At 39.8% G+C, this 20972-nt stretch overlaps 1 protein-coding gene across 2 annotated transcripts in view; it reads right to left on the minus strand.

The window, feature by feature from the left end:
• GAS6 (growth arrest specific 6) overlaps window positions 1–20972 on the minus strand; it is a 75330-nt gene that overhangs the window by 51209 nt on the left and 3149 nt on the right. Inside the window, exons 3-4 of one of the 2 annotated variants that reach the window (XM_084610099.1) lie at window positions 6604–6628; window positions 5766–5828 (exon numbers count right to left, since the gene is read on the minus strand). In XM_084610099.1, coding sequence (XP_084466225.1) covers window positions 5766–5828; window positions 6604–6628 — 88 coding nt within the window. The remainder of the gene's footprint in view (window positions 1–5765; window positions 5829–6603; window positions 6629–20972) is intronic. The other variant, XM_084610100.1, reaches the window with a different exon arrangement.

The raw sequence follows: 20972 nt of genomic DNA on the forward strand, positions 1-20972 counted from the left end.
CTGCAGCCCATTTAGAATTGCATTCCAAGACCTCCCTTCACACCCCTGCCATATTCCAGGTGGCGTCCAAGGCCGCTGCACTATCCCTATCACTTCCGGGGAAGAGTTCAGGCAATCGCAGCCACATATACACTGACCTGTGAGAGACAAGGCTGATGAATGTGTTTGTGAAATGGGAATGACTGTTCTTTCCCCTTCAAAGGTTCTTTTCCCTGTATTTATAAAGTTTCATTCAGTTATAAATATGTCTGTTTTGTCTGGGTTTGGAATGAAAGTCTATTTATGGAAACTTAAGTCATCTTTATTAGTTCACAACATATACTGGCTGGGGCTGAAATCATTCACAGATAATAGCAATAGTTGTATTTGCAATGTTATATTATTACACACACACACACTACAAAATTCATACTAGGGTGCATAAAACCAATGCCAGGCAGAGCACACTACAGCAACACAAATTACTGTGGCTCACTCTTAAAATGGTCTTTCACAGCCTCGCTGAGTCAAATAGCTCCCTGTTGAGAACTTCTTATAGCCCTGGTATCTGGCTGCTCAAAATCAGCAGACAGCTGTTCTACCTCCACCCTCCACCCTGGCAGAAATTTTTCTCCATTTGTTTCTGATATTATGAAGGACACAGCAGGCAGCTATAATCATTGGGATTTTTTTTCACCGAGGTTTAATTTCGTGAGTAGACAGCGCAAACAGCCTTTCAAATAGCCAAAGGTACATTCAACTGTCATTCTGCACCTGCTGAGCCTGTAGTTGAAGTGCTCCTTGCTGCTGTTGAAGTGGCCGGTGCATGGCTTCATGAGCCACAGGAGTAAGGGGTAAGCAGAGTCTCCCAGAATCACTAGTGGCATTTCAACATCCCCAATGGTAATCCTCTGGTCTGGAAAGAAAGGCCCTGCTTGCAGCTTTCTGAACAAGCCTGTGTTCTTAAAGATGCGTGTGTCATGCACCTTCCCTGACCATCCCACATTGATGTTGGTAAAACATCCTCAGTGATCCACCAGCGCTTGCAATACCATGGTACATCAGCAGAAAGGGTTACTTTTCTATGTGACAAGGTGGTCTGGAGACAAAATAGGGATATGCATGCCATCTATTGCCCCACCAGAGTTCGGGAACCTGACTGCCGCAAAACCATCCACTATGTCCTGCACATTGCCCAGAATCACAGTCCTTTGTAGCAGGACGCGATTAGTGGCCCTGCACATTTGCATCACAGCAACCATCACAGTGGATTTCCCAACTCCAAATTGATTCCTGGCTCACCAGTAGCAATCTGGCATTGCAAGCTTCCACACAGCGATCATCACTCACTTCTCCACTGTCAGTGTAGCTCTCATTTTGATATCACTACACCAGAGTGCTGGGGCGAGCTCCGCCCACCCATCCAGGAATGTGGCTTTGCGCATCTGAAAGTTCTGCAGCCACTGCTCATCATCCCATACCTACATAATGATGTGATCCCTCCAGTCAGTGCTTGTTTCAAAGGCTTAGAAGTTGTGCTCCATCGTCTGCAGCTGCTCCATGAATACCAACAACAACCTTGAATTGTTTCTTTGTCCTACAGCAATCTAGCCTCCAAGGAATCGTCATGTTCCCCACAACTCCTCTGGCAGCTCTGCAAATAGTGCTATTATAGAGCAGGATCGGGGCGTTGTACTCACAACACTCATCACAATAGTGCAGAGCTGTGCAGGATCCATGCTTCTCACATAGATGGCGGACAAGCAGGTTTGGGGGGCTTTGAAAAGAGGCATGAAACATTATGGGATGCAGATAAAATTATGGGATGGATAAAACTGCATCCTGGAACGCTGAAACCATGTTCCCAGTCATCCCTGCACAACTCGTTTACCCCATAAGGCACTGCAAACCCTTCCCAAAACACTCTGTACTAGATGGAGGCGAATTGTGGGGTAGCTACCCATGGTGCACTTGGCTCTGCATTGATGGAAGCGCTGCTGGTGAGGACATGTACCGCTGACACAAGGAGCGTAGCGTGGACCTGCAAAACTGATTTACAAATTAATGAAATTTAGGTAGACTTAATTTTGTAGTGTAGACTTGCCCTTAGTGTGGAATAGCTACTGCACTTTGAATTCAGTCTAGATTATTCTAGAAGAGCTTCCCCATGTAGACAAGCCCTAAGTTTTCACTGCCCACGAAAGACATGTGCCTATCATCTTAGCACCCCTCTTAAATCATGTATACCTACAGTGTTTTTAAACTTTACGAAGACTCAAAAAATAAGTGTAGCCATTTTTGCTGCTGCAAATTATCCAGTTTCCCTGTAGCAATAGTTTTGTATTTATTTTTGAATTAATTCAATGGATGGCATGAAAATTTCCCCCCTCCCCTTCCTGCTGAATGCTTAATAGGGCCTAGTAATAGTAACTGGATTAAAGGATGGTATGGTACAAGTTCAGACACTCTCACAAAAATACCTGTCAACTGTGATCCTGCTTATGATAAAGACTCAATCATTTCTGAAGTGAACTGAAGGACAAAGGGAAAACGTAATTGGTGGTGGTTTCTGTTGCTGTATATGGTGTGTTGGTGGGGGGGGGGGGGAGGGGAGGAGAAGGAAAAAGGAATTCTTAAAATAGGCCCAAAGGGCTAAAATGCCTACATTTGATGGTATTTACATTCCCACCCATAATTCTGTCCATTTCTATCAAAATGTGATAAGGCTACAGCCACCTTAGCAGCTCTGCAATTAAAGTAACATCAAGAATTTCCAGTCATGACCAAGCTATAGAGAAGATAAGAACTTATCTTAGGCTCAGTAATACTTCTGTTGCGGGAGAGGGAGGAAGGCACTAGAGAACTGTTAGGGAATGGAATGTGGTTAGCCTGCTGCCATAGGAATACATGTTTGTAATAGTTTGTCTTGAAATGCTGAGAATGTCTGAGAATCACTAGCCAAAGCCTTTGCACCTAGCCCTCCTTGAACGGCTCACAGTGATAATCAAGAACACTCAATCACAAACAAGGTCTAAATGTCTTCCCTCCCCCAGCTCTGCAGAGCAGAGCAAACCTATTGAAAGGGCATGAGGAAGGCTACACAGTAGGAAAAGGCTGCTATACAGGCTGTCCACCACACATGCCAATGTCCCCTCTAGAAAGTCTCTGCACAGCTGACAGGTCATACCAAAGCGGGGAGGACGGGGAAGGGGTAAGGAGGGTCAGGGAGCAGGGAAACAAGCCAAGAAACAGCAGCTCTGAGCATGTTCCTTTCCCTATGCAGACCAAAGCTTATGTACAGTAAGCTTAACATTGTTCAAAGCAGCATTAACTATCTTTGTACACTTTGTGATGCTATTCAGAGGAGCCTAGTAGACAAAATGAACAGACAGGGTTGGTGCCCAAATTTTCAGAGGATCTCCGGCCTCTGCATCTTTTCCTACACACTCCATCCCTACCTGTTCTGCAGAGCAAAATGGGAGAAATACAGTGTGACAATAAAATATGTCCAAACCCACTGGCAATGGAAGAATTAACTATTTTATTTTTTGTACAGTGCCAGCATTGTGCTGGATGCTTTGTCCCTTTTTCCAGATTGGTTAGTTTATAACACAGGGTCTGATTATGCTCTCTCACTAGTTTTACAACAGTGTAATTCCAATAATTTAATTGGAATTATTCCTGATTTACATCAAAGTAACAGGAAACAGAATCAGGCTCTGTAGGCCTTTGTCTCTATTCCTTTAGATCTCCTAGCACAAGTATTCTCTTTTCTCATATCCAGATATCACACCTTAATTTATAAAATTTCTAGTTTTTTCAAAATTGACATCAAAACGAGACCTTAGCTTGAAAGTCTGAACATAGTAATTGCCACTTATGACTTCTAAATTTATCCTCTGAGATTTACCAATTTGTTGGATTAAAACTGCACTGGGAATTTGTCAAGTTACAAAAATGACACCATCTACTTGCCTCATTAAAAAAAAAAAAAAAAGCAAGCCTAATCATACATTTTAAGGCCAGAAAGAACCATTACATCATCTAGTCTGACCTCCTGCATAACACAAGTCATAGAATTTACCCAGTAATTCCATCATCAATCTTATAATTTGTTTGAATTACAGCATCTTTTAGATATAAAGATTTTACATGACAGAGAATCTTCACATCCCTTGGTATGCTTGGTCCAATGGCTAAATTACCATCACTGTTAAAAGTGTGCACCTTATTTCCAGCCTGAATTTGTCTAGCATCAACCTCCAGCCATTGGATCCTGTTACACATTTGTCTGCTATGTTGAAGAGACCCTCTACCATCTTGTTTGAACACAGAAATGAGATCATTAAGAAGTGTCAGACTCATGGAGTCCTTTTGGTCAGGTGAACATAAGGACTGAAACGATAGCAAATTCTGTGAGTAGATGTAATATGGGGGGGCTCCTTCCACACCCTCTTTCCCCTACCCCTGTGTACTCAAGCTGGCCACAGTCCAGCCATCAGTTCATTACATTTGTATGCCCTCTGTTTTAAACATTTCTGGATTTTAAACTGGAAAGAATATATGATTATAGTGCTAAACCTCTGCACCTACAATTGGCCAAATTCTTAGCCCCTTCCTCAGCTTTTATTCATCCTTACACAGGTAAATGCCCTTTGGCCCAGTATTTCTAAAACATTTATGAATTATTCAGATGATTCTTTCATATTTTGTAAGTCATGTTGCTGCATTTTGTAAATTCAGGTCTTAAATTTTTGCTTATTATTCTTGGAGTTCAAATACAGCCAACTCTGTCAACAGTTTAGGGAAGCTGCTGAAGTGCTAATGGATTTTAACCTTGAAAACTTAGTGAAGTGGTAATTGTATCCCTCCTTTTGTGAATAACTCTCTAACATTGGTAGGATTTCATGACCAATCAAACTGGACCATGATAAGACACTGAAGTACAGAGGAAAAATTAAAAAGTGATTAGGTATAAATAATGCCTGTTTATTCAGTTGATTTGCTTTCTGGGTATATTTAGAATTGTATCTGCTTACATGAGTGAAAAAAATATTTTTACTACTTTATATTCTTAGCATTATGGTGCCAACATAGCTATGGGAGAGGGAACGGGATAGTTAACATAATGGTTAACTAAATTCCAACTGCAGAATCTTTACCATTAATAAATTCACAGGCCAGAAAGAACCCAGCTTGACTTTCAACATGATTCCAAGTTGAGTTTGCATGGTTGGCAAACCCATCTTTTTATTTATGCCCTGAATAAATGTGATTTGGCAGCTTTTCATACAACACAGAAATTTGTCATGTGATGGATGAAATTCACCCTGTGCAGAAAGTCACCAAAGTCCCTCTTAAGTGACTCCAAAATGACTTAAGGTGAAATTCAGGCTTAACAGAGAAGAACCAAACTTTTACTTATTTTTTCTAAGGAAAGAAAAAGAAAGTGACAAGCCAAGCCCAGTGAAAGACGTAATTGTAAATCCTAGTTCTTGTCTCTTGTTTCCCAGATTGCTCAGCCCTTGAGAAAGCAGGGGAGAAAGAATGCCCGGCATCACCCTTTGGAAGACAAAGGAGCAGCATTAATGGATTCTGAAAGGAATAGAGTCTCAACTGGTCCTTCAGCTAGAAGGGTGCCACACATGACATAAGGTCCTCAAGAAAGCAAACGGGTAGGAGAGGTGCCAAAATTCTATCAGAATGGAGATGACTGAGGTGCCTCCCCACCTCAAACAAAATGGCTGTTATGTTTAGTTGTAATATACAATATGAAAAATGCTTACTATGAACGCATGTAAGGAAATCTGGACTTCTTGTATACGGTGACCCAAATTTCTCAATACAAGCTGAAGAACAGAAAATGAAATTATTATTATTATGCGCCAGCTGTCACAGTGTGTAAATTGATATCTGGCATGCTGATGTTTCGTTAAGCAAGGTTCTGGAGGGTAGGTACAAAATCCATGTTAAACTGCAGCCCTCCAGATGCCTTAAAAATTCTTCTCAGTTCATATAAATATTTCAGCTCTGATATTCAGTTGAACAGTTTATAATTCTACTGCACAATATGATCGTTCTACCAGATGCTACTATGGTGCTAAAAGGATATTAGTAGCTACTAAAGGCTGATCTACTAAATAGAAAAGATTTCTCTCAAATCCAAAAAGCAGTTTTCTAAAACTGTTGATATATGTAATGTTAAATACTAAATGTTCAATGCAAATGTAAAGCAATGTGGTGGCATGACAATGATACATACAATGTAAAAAGCAATAGGTCTGCAAGCTAATCCTCTTATTTAAAAAATACTTTCAAAACTAAACTATTAAAAAGTGTATGCACTGTAGAAGACCGCAAACTGTTTACTCTTGATGTAAGTTACAGAAATAAATGCAACATTAAACATACACTTTAAATAAGGTAAAGTGTTTGTGTATGTCATTCTATACATATAAATAACATATACCCACTTTAAAATCATATGAGGAGCAATTGGTTCTATTTCAGGATGGAATAGAGGATCTCTATTACATTCTTTGGGACAGACTGGCTGTCCCATGTTCCAATGTTAGGCACACATACCAGCACTGCCAAAAAGTAAAAGTAATAACTGTAACTCACCCAAGTATTTCGGGTAAAAATAGTCCTGTGGGAGAAAGAAAAAAAGCAAAGATTTATTGGAATAATATTAGTTTTTATTATCAATTTTATTAATTTTTAACTGCTGCTACTAGTTTGATGGTCTAGCCTGGTGGTGGCACAACGGGGTCCACACGTAGGACTCTCAACTTCTTTTGCCCTGGGCCAATGGAGACAAAAGATCATGGAACTGATTACTCTGATCTGAAGGGGAAGGGGAAAAAATGGTTTTTCTCCAATAATTTTTTGACAGTTGACCTATGAAGTGGCACTGGCAGTGACTGAACAGGAAGCCACTTACCCACTATCCAAGAAGTAAAGATGCTGACCATGGAATGAGGTAGAGGAAGTAAGAGGAATCTGGGGATAAAAACCAGAGGGAAAAGTACAGAATCATTTAGTCACCCACTGCCCCCTCTTTGGAGTTGCTCTGCACCAACAGAACTCTGACAATACCTTAACCATTAGAGTAAAAGCCTAAATTTTGCCTTTGCCTCTAGAACAAGGTGCACACTATTACTCTGAAGAGCTTCCCTTATAAAACTGCACCATAACGTATATAACTAACAATATCTGTTGAAAGAAAAGAACACTCTAGACATGTAAATATGGGGAAATCAAGACTCACCACAGCAGCATGGTTTAGAACAGTGTTTCCTCAACCTTTTTGATACCAGGGACTGGCTTGCTGCCTTCCTAAACTGTGTCAGGGAGATCTCAGGGACCAGCACCGTCCATGGACCAGTTATTGAGAAACGCTGGTTTAGAAGGGTTAATATGTAGCCATGGAAAAGATCTCTTTCCAATGTTACATCACCCTTAATAGTTTTACTTTAGATTGTTAGTTTAAAATATTGTTAAAACTAAGGTTAACGGGAGTCGGACGACTCAGGATAAAGTACTGACAATTTCAGGGATTTTAATTTTGTTGCTTGAATTAAGCAGACATCCTACATATAACTGTTGGTCTTTGTGAGGTCACTTGAAAGACTTCAGTGCAATTCCAGTATCTACAGTGAGATTGGGATGGGTTTGACTACATGTTTTGTAATTATCTTGTGTACCACAAGATCCGTTTAGGTATCAGAATCCCCAAGATTCTGAAACTACTCAACTTCTATTACACACGCATGTGCGCATCACACATGCATTATACACACACACACACTTTGATACAACACCCCTGGACTGCTAACTGCAATCCAATTGACCAATTAGGTCATGAAATCTAGAATAATTTTGCATGACTGTCTTCCTCTAGAAGATCAAAAGCTTTTGGTGAACAAACTCCATTTGCTGAAACACAGCCACATGATCTCGTAACCTAAAAGCAAAGAAGCTTCAGTAAAGAGTAGTTAAAGCTGCAGCACATTTAGCTCAAAAGGACATACACGGCCAAGAATTGCTGAGCACATGCACCCTCAATGAAAACACTAAAAATGTAGGTCACTAAGGACCCAGTGAGGCCCTCAGAATCTGGTTGTTAGCATAACATTTAGACCAGGTTTCCTTGTTTTTTGGCTACTTTTACTGTTTTTCAGCCACAGTAAGAAATCAAAGCTTTGAAAAACATGGAGCAAACATAGTGTGGAAATAAAAGTAAATACAAACAGTTTAAGTACTTCAAAGAGCACCAGGATGTGCATCTAACATACTGAGCCACAGTCAGTACTTGAATTGTAAAAGATGTATGCATGTGATGGAATGATTGGAAATTTTATTAAATCTTTCCCCTTTGTCAACCTACAGCTGTGAAAAAGGGGATGTAGCACAACCACAGCCCAAATCAGTTACCGGCAAAAACAAACATTTGAAGTGAATCAGAAGGGACAGAAATGGCATGTTTCATGTACATTCATCTAAGTTGGCTGCTATTACGATTGTTGGAGCTCTGCTACAAGAAGAAGCAGGGCAGAAAAATCCACTAACCTACTTACTTGTGAGGAGTAAGAAGAATATTGGGAAAGTACCATCGACTTGTTCAGAATCTAAACTTCCATTTAAAAATTATTAGCTGTTTGGGTTGCAAACATAACCTTCTAAACACAAATTCAGCACATACTAATGCAATGCTAGTTTACTGAGTCTGTACACAGAACTGTGCCTCTGCTACTGCTCATGGCTTTCCAAACAGCAACAAAATGAAACTGACCAGATGTTTGTCCACTACAAGCTGTGGTACAGAAACACACATGTTAAGTAAGTATTTTCAACTGAAGTCTACAATATAATTTTAAACTCTTTTCTCCCTTCCTTCAATGGCCTATTTATTTATTACCAAACTCCTCCATTATCAAGAATAAAGATGAATATTACCTCTCAGACTGCAGAAGACCTCTTTGAATGGTTCACTCTGCCACACATTTTAAATAAAAATGAGACTGACTATGGGTTTTAATATCATTTGCTCATGATGGTTTAACTTTTTATTTAATGGGCTTAGTTCTGAGATGTAAGAACAATGAATTAAAGTAATAAGAGCTGAGCTGAAAATGACTTCCCCATCCATCATGCCTGGGTGAATTTCCACTGCTGCAGGTTTCCAAAGACCTGGTGGTTCTGTGTTTCTGGTTGGCTAAAACCAAAGGATTAACCCAGAAGGAATGCTGTATTACTGCCGATCGTTAGAACAGAAAATGACTTAACATCAAGGTGGTATTGTTTTGCAGGAGCACTGGTTAGCACTTTGTATTATTAAAGCTTTGAAATGTTTCTAGTCTGTAGAACAATACAGTGAGACTTACCTCTTTTCTAGCATGAGCACGGAGCTCTATATCCCCATTTCATAGATTCCGCTGGCCCAAACCTGAAAAGTGCTCTGAACCCTCAATTCCCATGGATTTCAGTGGGAGTTGAGGGCCCTGAGCTCCTTGCAGGATCAAGCCCCTACTAAATAGTCACACACACCTCAAAAAGTATGCAAAATAAGAAGGCTCTTATAAGAATAAAAAATAATACAAAGAAATATTTTGTGGCTTGCTAATATATCCGTAATATTAAAAAGTGTGGTAAGAGATGCACTCGATGCATTGTTTAGTTTTGAACTAGCTGAGTTAAACACTAGCCAGTTGACAGCTGAGGATCCAGAAAGCCACATAGTATCTATAGCATCAAAAGGCAACAATTTATTAGCTGATCCTTTTTGTGGCCACTCCAGTGGAAAAACTAACCACATAATTACTGTCAACGTTAGTTTCCAGCTAGGGCTCTAAAAAAAGGAATTAACACTCGCATATTGTCACCCCTTTCCCTTGGATTTGTTTTTACAGTAACTGTTGGAATAAAAAAAATACAAGGCACATGCTTTATTTACCAAAAATTATACACAAACATGGATTAGACAAACATTTTCCAGACCACAACTCATATAGAATCATAGACTTTAAGGTCAGAAGGGACCATTATGATCGTCTAGTCGGACCTCCTGCACAACGCAGGCCACAGAATCTCACCCACCCACTCCTGTAACAAACCCTTAACCTATGTCTGAGCTACTGAAGTCGTCAAATCATGGTTTAAAGACTTTGAGGTGCAGAGAATCCTCCAACAAGTGACCCGTGCCCTACGCTGTAGAGGAAGGCGAAAAACCCCCATGGGGGCCTCTGCCAATTTGCCCTGGAGGAAAATTTCTTCCCGACCCCAAATATGGCTATCAGCTAAACCCTGAGCATGTGGGCAAGACTCACCAGCCAGACATCCAGGAAAGAATTCTCTGTAGTAACTCAGATCCCACCGCATCTAACACCCCATCACAGGCCATTGGGCATATCTACTGCTAGTAGTTGAAGATCAATTAATTGCCAAAATTAGGTTTTCCCATCATATCATCCCTTCCATAAACTTATCAAGCTTAGTCTTGAAGCCAGATATGTTTTTTGCCCCCACTGCTTCCCTTGGAAGGCTGTTCCAGAACTTCACCTCTCTGATGGTTAGAAACTTTGGTCTAATTTCAAGCCTAAACTTCCTGATGGCCAGTTTATATCCATTTGTTCTTGTGTCCACACTGGTATTAAGCTTAAATAATTCTTCTCCCTCTGTGGTATTTATCCCTCTGATATATTTATAAATCCTTAATCAATTTTGACTTGAAGTAATTCCAAGCCTCCTCCGCCTTCAGATCCACAAGTTCTTCAGTCCAATCCACTTCCCTAACTGACTAATTTCCTTAACTTTTTTAAGTTAGCCCTTTTGAAATCAAAAACCCTAGTCACAGATCCATTTTTGTTTATCCTTCCATTTAGTTTGAACTGAATTAGCTCATGATCAGTCAATCCAAGGTTGTCCCCTACAACCACCTCTTCTATGACATCCTCACTACTCACCAAAACCAAACCTAAAATTGCATCCCCTCTTCTTGGTTCAGCAACTACTTGGTGAAGGAATCCATCAGCTATCGCATACAGGAAAATCTGAGCCCTGTTATTATTACTAGCACTTGTCCTCCAGTCTATATCTGGGAAGTTAAAGTCTCCCATGATCACACAATTCCCATTAGTATTTACTTCATTAAAAACATTAAAGAGGTCTCTATCCATATCCAAATCTGATCCCGGCGGTCTATAGCACACCCCAAACACTATCCCAGGGGAGGCTCTAGTAGCTTTCTTCTCCAGTGTGATTTTTGCCCAGACAGACGCTGTCTTATCCATTCCATCACTTCTTATTTCTTTACAGTCTACCTCACCAATCAGCATAACTATCCCATCCATCAATATCATCCCACTCCAAATGAGGGGAAGGCAAGCACACTCCAGCCCTGTGTAATGGAACTGTTAACTTCCATCAGAGAATGTCCTCCATCAGTGCAGGTATGAACAATTCCAAACTCTGTGTGCTCCCATCAAAACAGACAAAATGTTAATGCCTCTTACTTGTGGCTCAATATAATGTCTCATTTTGTTTGTATCCTACTTGTCAATCAACCTACTTTTGTACCTAGGGAAGCCTCAACTTCCAAGGATGGTGTTGCATAACCTGCAGTATCCAGTGTTGCCTATGTCATATGTAAATAAGCAGTTTACAATGTGACATGTGCCTCTGCACTGATTCAGCACAGAACTCAGGTAAGAACAGAAAAAGAGGAGAAGAGAAGGACCAGGAGAGTCTCACATGATCCAAGTCCCCTCCCCTCCACTGAAGTGGAAACTATGGCAGAGGGCCAGTCTCTCCAGACGGGCTCTTGCTTGCCTTCTTCCATTGAGTTCAAGAGATATAGACTCATTTTTAACTCAGGAGATTTAAATACTTTTTAAAAGAGGAGTCTTTCAGTGTGATGAATACAATTTCTTTTCCACTTTCTGTTTCCATCATTCCACGGTAGAACAATGTTTAAAGGTATTTGGTACTTTTACTTCAGTTATTTTTAAATCCACTGCATGAAACTCATCTCTGGCATTACCACCCCAAAACTAGTGAAGTTACACCAGTGTCATATTTGTCCCACCACATTTTTAGAGAAGATGGAAGAACATCAACTCAGAAAGCAGTCCTTAGGTGAGTCACAGTATATAAATAGCTCTTCTGAAAGCATAACCAAGACCTTGCCTACAACGGGGACATTTTCCCCACTGTGGCTAAAACTAATTCAGCAATATTGGGAGCCCTAGAGTAGACTGTCTCTCAGTTGTCTGTTTTGTTTTAACATCATGTCATGTAACCCTTATCAGAGCCGGGTCTAATCAACACAGTGCTTAAACACTGGGGACAGCTGGTGAGAGTTCATCTACACTAGGGCTTCCAAAGTTGTTAACACCAGTGGGTCTACTAAACCAGAGTTGGCAAAAGTGGGCCATTTTATGAACATTTTCCCAATGTAGACAGAGACACAGTCCTTCAAGCGAAACAACATCTGAATTTCTAATATTAGAACAACAACAACAAAAAGCAAGGGGGTGGGGAGGAGAATCTTCTGAGGCCTTCTTTAGGCTGCACAAACCAAGCATAAAAGGACATAAAGGCCAATTTACTTTTTCTTTGCAGCTCCATTTTAATAGCCTAGCTTTTTTTTACCCTCAGGAAACAAAATGCAGCATAACAAAACCTGCATCAGAATACTGAACTTTCCCTAGCAGAAGAGGAGAACCATCTTATCTGCCTTCATCAGGATAGGTACTCTGTAGACCCATGGAATCAGCACAACAACTTGAAACTGAATTCATTTGGTTTTCTTATCTACATGCAACATCTTACAATTAAGTGACAACCCCTGCACCATTTACTGTTATTCAAAACCTTACATGGATCTTGCCTTCCACTTTATCAAGTAGGTTTTCATCTAGGATTCATAGATTCCAAAACCAGAAGGGACCACTGTGATAATTTAATCCAATTTATTGTACAACACAGGCCATAGAACTTCCCCAAAATAATTTCCACAACATACATTTTAGAAAAACACACGTGGCATAGCCTCCTGGTTTACAAATGTAATTTGCGCCTCCAAACTACGTGCTTGCATGTTTGTTTTTCGCTTACATTTGCACTGGCTATTCATTGCAAGTCATTATGTCTAGCTACAAGTCCAACTGGCTTACTTTTGCCTGCAATGATACCAGTAATCATTTAACTACTGAGATTTCTGTCAGCAAATTATTGCATAAATTTTAAGGGTGCAAATTCAGCACTATAACCCTAAAATTCTCGTGCATAGAGGGAAAAGGAGAAGATTTGCTTGAAATCTAACATAATTAAATAGCACTGTGCTATAACTAATAATTTCCAACCAAACATGTAAATTCAGCTTGAGCCAATACCTTGTTGAGTGCCCAAGCCTTCTTTCTCATAAATGGTTTGTCAAACCAGTCATGGATTATGGTCACAAAGGGCTCAGCCCTGCAAAGTGTTGAGCCTCTCCAGCAAGCTGCTGAGCCTTATTAACTCCTATTAACTTCAGTAGGAGTTGAGGATATTCAGAAATTTGTGAGAGATATTCTGCATATTGCAGAATCAGGCCCATAAATAGTTCACAGCATTTCTTTGTGTAATTTTTGACCGAACACTTTACAGCACCTAGCAAGTCATCTCAACAGCCAACGAGAGTTTCTATCAATCTTCAGCACTGCCACCAGAACACAAATGTATATCTTCTTTGGGTGGCCCTTGGGCACAGTGTCTGTTTCTTAAATATCCATTCCACACTGCACAACTATCCCATAGCACAAATAGTATGACTGTCCCTTTCACTGGGTTGCTGATTTTGCCCAATAAACCACTCACCTTTACTATAACATACATTTAAGAAAGGGATTTCTAGCACCAGCAGTTGTGTTTCTATTCTAAAGGAATACAAGGTGTCGCTACAGAACCAGAGAATCTGGAAACCAAAGTTTAAAAACATCTTTTCTCTCACGGAGACCCAGGACTGTTTCCAAACAGCATATTCTTGAGCGCTCAATCCAGTCAAGGATTTTTGTGGTCAAAAATTAAAATAAAAATAAAAAATAGAACCACCATAAAACCAACTTTGCATGAATTAAAGAAAATAATATCAAGACAGTAACAAAAGGAAAGAAAAGAAAAACAACCATATGGCTCATTGTTGAACAGAAGGCAAACAGCAAACAATGAGGGTTTCTACTGGCAGTCTGAGACCGCTCTTGATTGGGCAATAATTATTTGAATTGGATTAGAATGATCCTCCTGTCCAAATGTTAGGATATTTGTTAATGATTTTGGATTGCAGTCTGTCTCCACTGGGTTGGTTATAAACTATGCTAATCCAGTCCAGTTTTTAAATTACTCATGCCATGAGGATTTCTCTGTCACTTCCATGGGGAGTCCACCTACCACCCACTGGTACCTTATTTTTCCTCAGCTGTAATAACCTACAATTTTAAAAGGATGAATTGAATTTGTTCTCCAGTCTATATTTACCTAACCTCTTTACAAATTATCCCTAGTACCACGTTGCATCCTCTCTAATTGCAACACATCCCAATTTGTATTATTTGTAAATTTAACAAATCTATTGTTTACCCCTCTTTGGATCATTAATAATGATGTTAAATAAAACTGGCCATAACAATCCCTGGTGTAATCAAAAAGGACATTTCCCCTCAACTTGATATATTACCGTTTATCGTTACTCTTTGGGATCATTCAGTCATACTTCAAACAGAATGACAAGACACATATCCCATCCATCCTGAATTAAATGTTCAAGTCAGATCACAGAGAACACTATTAATCCTTTACTGAAGTACAGATAAATTAAACTACATCTATCACATTCCCTTAGTCTATTGATTTTATTCCATTGTTGTGTACAGTATTGATGTAGCTGTGTGGGTCCCAAAATATTGGAAAGATAAGGAAGGTGAGTTAATATCTTCTATTGTTTTGCTCTTATTTAAATTATTTACACACAGATTTTTTTTAATTTAAACCTTCATTACTGCAGAACCTGAGCACTTCACTACAGGAATAGACTTAGGCTACGTCTACACTACAGACCTTACAGTGGCACAGCTTTACCGCCGCAGCTGCACTGCTGTATATAGCCACTCTTTGCCGACAGCAGAGCTCTCTCCTGTTGGCATCATTAGACCACCACAACAAGCGACGGTAGCTATGTCAGCAGAAAAGCGTCTCCCACCAACACAGCGGTGCCCACACTGGTGCTGCTGTTGGTGAAACTTATGTCAGTCAGGGGTGTGTTTTTTCACACCCCTGACCAACAAAAGTTTTACAGACAAAAGTACTAATGTGGACATAGCCTTAGTCTCAGAGCAGACAGGCAACTGAGGAATAGGGAAGTTTGGCAACATGCCCAAGATCACACTGGAAGTCTGTGGCGAAGCCAAGAATTAAACCTAGATCTCCTGGTTCCCAGTCCAGCCTCTCAATGACAAAGCCATCCTTCCTTCCCTGTTCAATGCTCATGAACTGTTCTGGAACTCACTGGAACACTCTTCCAGGAGTAAATCTGATGTGTGCTGTCATGAAAAGCACCACCACCAGGTGTCATTCAGAACTATGATGGTCAGTCCAGTTACAGTCTGCCATTCATTTTTCCCTCCTTCTCTTCAGCTAGGTTCCCTTTGTCCCACACTGGCAGGCAGCACAAGGCACCTTAATGTGGGCAGGACACCAAGACTTGCTCTTTTTCCTCAGCTTCACAAGCCTCTCCCTCTTTGGGTCTCACTGTTTATAATCAAGGAATCAGAAAATAGGAACCTCACTAACATGGATGTTTCTGAAGCAGAGAGCCTTGGGAACAGACTGCCACAGTAAAACAGCCATGAAGGGAGCAGACAGGGAAGAGGAGAGATCTGTTCAATAATTACACCAGATATGAGAGAAAAGGAGTGATGGAAAGAGATGATGAATCCTGGTTTCAAGTGGCTTGAATATTTGTTCAATTATCTTACCAGGGTTTGAAGTTGGGTGTGTTGGATGACAGTAACCAGGATTACAGTTTTCCATTTTAAAGGAGATCAGTACCACATTTTCTGGTTTCCTTCCAATCCTCTGGTGCTTCCCAGGTTCTTCATAACTATTTAAAAGTAACTGTCAATGGTTCATTATGTTCATTTAAGACCCTGGAGAGCACATAAACCGCCAATTTGTACATATTCAATGTTTCCAATGTAATCCTTTACCTGATTTTCATCAAACAGATGTACTAAGTGTCTGCCTTAATTCCCAGTAGTCCATTCCCCTTTTCTTTATTTAAAAAGAAAGCTGTTCTTCCATTTTATAAAAGTTCCTTTTATCCTTAGAGTTCTTTGGCTCACACTATCACACTATCTCATTCTGATTTTCCTGTGCTTTTTCCTTTGCTCCAGCCCTGTATATTCCCACTCCCTCAGAATTCTCCAATTTAAATTTTCTTTTTCCATCATATATTTGAACAGCCTCTCATAACGCCATATTAGGCGCTTCTGGTTTCTCAAGTTTTTTCTCACAGAGGAACTGTGGTCCATTGTGTGTTAGTTATGACGTGTTTCAGGATTCCCAGCTTTCTTCCACACTTGTGAAAGTGGGCGCAGCTCAAACAAGCACAACTCCAGTAGAGTCAGTGGCAAATCTGGCTCATCTCTTCCAATACAGTTTCCTTCTGCACTGTGTTCACAACATCTCTTAATTTCCCAAAAATTTCCTTTCTTGAAATCTATAAATCTCATACAGTTGTGTCTGGGATTCCATTTTGTAGTATACTTAGCTTAGGACATTAGAACAAAACTCTCCTCTAACTCTCATGCTCTCTTGGATAAATTTAGCATTAACATAAACAAATACCACTCTAATGACTTTAACTGAGCTGGCCCCTTTATGCCAGCAGTAAATTTGGCCCTTCATTTACAATGTAGCAAAATACTATAAGAATATAAAATGTTAAAAAAGATTTTCTAGAGCAAATCTTGCAAGATTTTGCCTTGATTGAGATAGTAATATTCTATACAGGGATGAAGACTTCTAGGCTGAAGGATAATATGAATATTATTCATGTTTCGACTACATATATCCACTAACAGAACCTGAAGACATTTTACACCTCTCATCCCTCCACTTAGCTCCCCTTCCCTCCTTCTACCATTACATCCCTTCCTACTTTTCTAATGTGATATTAATATTTAGATAGCTATATTTACATCTCTATTATTAGAAGTGTGACCTAAATATTTCAGCTTCCAACATCCTTCCTAGAAGGAAGGGGAGTCAAGTTTCAAAAACTGTAGTCTATGTTTGTAACTTAACTGTGTTGTATTGTACACATCATGCGATGGGACAATAACAAACATTCATACTTAACAAGACCAATCAGTTAACTATACATCTGACCTTTACTATACACTGGCCACTACTCCTGCTTTGTAAATACAAATTCTTGGTAAGCTCAGCTGAGTACAAAGAATGTTGAAGGTTTTTTAAAAATATGACGAGGCACCCACTGCAATTCATACTTTTCCTAGAAGAGTTAAATTTTCAATTTCCTTGCAAGTCTTCATGTGTCCACTCTATAGCTAAATTCATAACTGAAACCTTGCTTCTAATCCAGTCTATCTGGTACTATATCTAGTGCTCTCTGCTGCCAGACATCTATCCTGAAGACAGAAATTTAGAACAATGCCAAATTTGCATCCATGTCAAAAAATTCTGCATGGAGAAAAAGTCAGAAGACAAAGACAACTCATGTTTTCTTATCTCAGATACCACTTTATGTTTTCGATCACTAGAGGTAACCATCAGGCAATCAGTGAATTATGCTACATACCTTGTGTAACTATACCAGTTCTCTTGTCTAGATCTCTGCCAAAACACAAGTGCCAAAGGCTGTAAAGATGTGAATACACATCTTTGATACACAAAAAGAAAAGGAGTACTTGTGGTGCCTTAGAGACTAACAAATTTATTTGAGCATGCTCGGGGGTCGCATGTATCTGAGCTCGCAGCTCAGTAGCAGTAACAATTTATGAAAACAAGAGACTACATCCTAACCCCCCCATATACCTAACTGACCTATCACACTTTTTAAAAAAAGTGAAATCCATGCTCACTAAAAAATTGCTAGTTACTTTCCCTTGCACTCTTCATTCTATTCATACAATTGTGTAAATTCCATTTTAGGAATAGGTCAGCCAAATTCCAGAGCTGTTTATCAGTAAGCTAACAAGCTAATAGTAGCTGACTAAATACTACAGGCAAATATTTGTGTATTACTGCCTTCATAAAGGCCCTCATCAACATGTTAAATAAGATAACATTCTTATCTCTATGTCCAAGATGTTTTGCAACTTCAAACTTATTTATCACACCTAGCTCATTCATTTAAAATGTTGTGCTAGGAAGCAATCCTCCTCTATTAACATGCTCCCTTTCTTATTTTTCCTCCATCAATATTATCTGTTGAAATTCTCTCCCATTATTTTACTGGCATTCTTACCTGCCAAAAGATTTCAGCCTATCCAGGAGTTCTGCAGCAGTATATAAAGATTCTACTATGGGCTTCATCTAAAAGATAGGCTGCAAGACTATACCAGGGTAGCATGTATTTGTTTTTACCATTTATAGTCATACAGATACTACAATCTTGTTTTCTTTTAAGGGTAGGGAAAAATTTCAAACTAGAAATGTAACAAATGATCTTCCCTCTCCCGGTCTGGGACTAGTCAATATTCTCCCTAATATAAAACAAAAAGCTATATTTACTTGCAAATATATGGTTATTTAACCCTACTTGGTATAATATGACTAGCAATTGATACAAGTAATCACAAATGTGACAACACCGTCATTCAGGTTTAAGAGCATTTATGTTTTTGTTAATATCTGTTTGCAGGCGTGTTTCCAAAAAGTTGGTCAATAAAACAATGCATGCAAGACACCAAAATGACAACCATGTAGTTGTAGTCATCCTACCTACTGTAGGTGCAAGTCAAAATGTTTCATTTCTGTTTATTGGGTCAACAGAGCTATCTTTCCACAAGGAGAAAATCCAAAATTGGCTCTGGAGTAAACTTTATAGGATTAGGAGGAAATCTAGGCGTTTTACTTGACCAGCTTAGCACATACTAAAGTAAACTTGCCTTTTCTTGACTAGATGTTTTTGAAGGCATTAGTTAAACTGAACTAGCTAATATGATTTCATATCATATCTTTAAATCTAAGATTTCGTCTACATAAGGAAAGAGCCTGCAGTAGTTAGCTGTTCTGCACCAACTCCCCCTGCGGTCTCTTACCGAGTGCTAAGAGTGCCTCTGTGGGCATTAGCTTACACGTTGGAAATTAATTAAACTAACCTGCCCAACGTTTAGTGTACAGTAAGAATATCCATATGGGGAGTTAAAGCATACTAGCTACTCTGCACTAATTCACACCCTTGTTTACTATGCTCTAGCTACCTTGTGTAGACAAGCCCTTGGTTTAGACTAAACCTTAGGCCGTGTCTACACTACAATATTAACAAGACCTAACCTATATCGGCATACGACCGCTGCAGTAATTACATCGCTTATGCGTGTCTGCATTTTGCTCCTTGTGTTAGCAGTGTGTGTCCTCATCAGGAATGCTTGCATCGATTGTACAGTCAGTGTGGGGCACTGAAAGCCAGTAATAGTCGACATAAGCAACATGGTATCTATACTGATACTGTGTCAACCTAACTACATCAACCTTGACACTACACCACTCATAGAAGTGGAGTTATTAAGTCAGCATAGCGGGGCAGTTACATCTGCAGGAGGAAAATGTAGGTGTAGACACTTTCATAGTTAGGTCGATGTAAGCTATCGTGCATTGACCTAACTCTGTAGTGTAGACCAGACCTTAGACTTCTTACAAAGCACAGCTGCCATATGAGAAATGTAATGAGATGCAGTCATTCATGCTCATCTAGTGCTTTAAAATTACGGACCAGGAGCTTGGAACAGACCTGGGGCTGGATAAGCCCCAGTGCATAAATCAGAGTGTTGGAATAATATAGTCCTGACAATTTATAGATGGGTCTGTTGAACCAGTTAAACTTTCTGGTTAGCCTTCAGAATCAGCCCTAGAATGCACTACAGTAGTCTCTTTTTGATATGACAAAAGCATAGATCACTGTGGTTAGGCCCACATCCAAGAAGTAAAGATGCAATCTCCAGCCACCTGAACAACTTGAGGACAGGTTTCAGAGTGGTAGCCGTGTTAGTGTATATCAGCAAAAATGAGAAGTCCTTGTAGTACCTTAGAGACTAACAAATTTATTTGGGCATAAGCTTTCATGGACTAAAACCCACTTCATCAGATGCATGGAGTGAAAAATACAGCAGGCAGGTATAAATACACAGCTCATGAAAATATGGGAGTTGCCTCACCAAGTGGGGGGTCAGTGCTAAAGAGCCAATTCAATTAAGGAGGAACTGGCCTATTCTCAACCGTTGACAAGAAGGGGTAAATACAAAGGGAGAGAAAAGGAGGACAGACTTCCTCTACTGAGAGATGAGGTCACAGCTAGCGTTATTCCTCAAACTGCAACACACTGCTAACTTCATTTCCATCTTTCCTGAATTGAGTCTGAGCCAGCTGTTGGGTCCCTGATTCTCTCTGTCAACAGGATAGGACTGTCACCTGTGTATTAATAGCACCACAGATCATGGCACCTAGCAAACCCCCTCAGTTGCCTCATATAAAAGTAAACAAGGAGAGGTGACAAGATTAAGCCACATGTGGTTCTACAGATGAGAGTACTAAATGATGAGGAACAACTGTCCATCAAAATCTTCTAGGCTCTGTCAAAGAAGCAGCAGTGTTCCCTGAATGGGACTTCATCCATCCATGCTACTTTATGATTAACAGCACTGTAGGCTCCCAACAGATGTAGTAATAATAGCATAGGTGTTTTACCTCTGTCCATAACCCTTAGCTGACTG

The sequence above is a fragment of the Lepidochelys olivacea genome, assembly GCF_965140295.1.
Source record: "Lepidochelys olivacea isolate rLepOli2 genome assembly, chromosome: 1".
NCBI lineage: Eukaryota > Metazoa > Chordata > Testudines > Cheloniidae > Lepidochelys > Lepidochelys olivacea.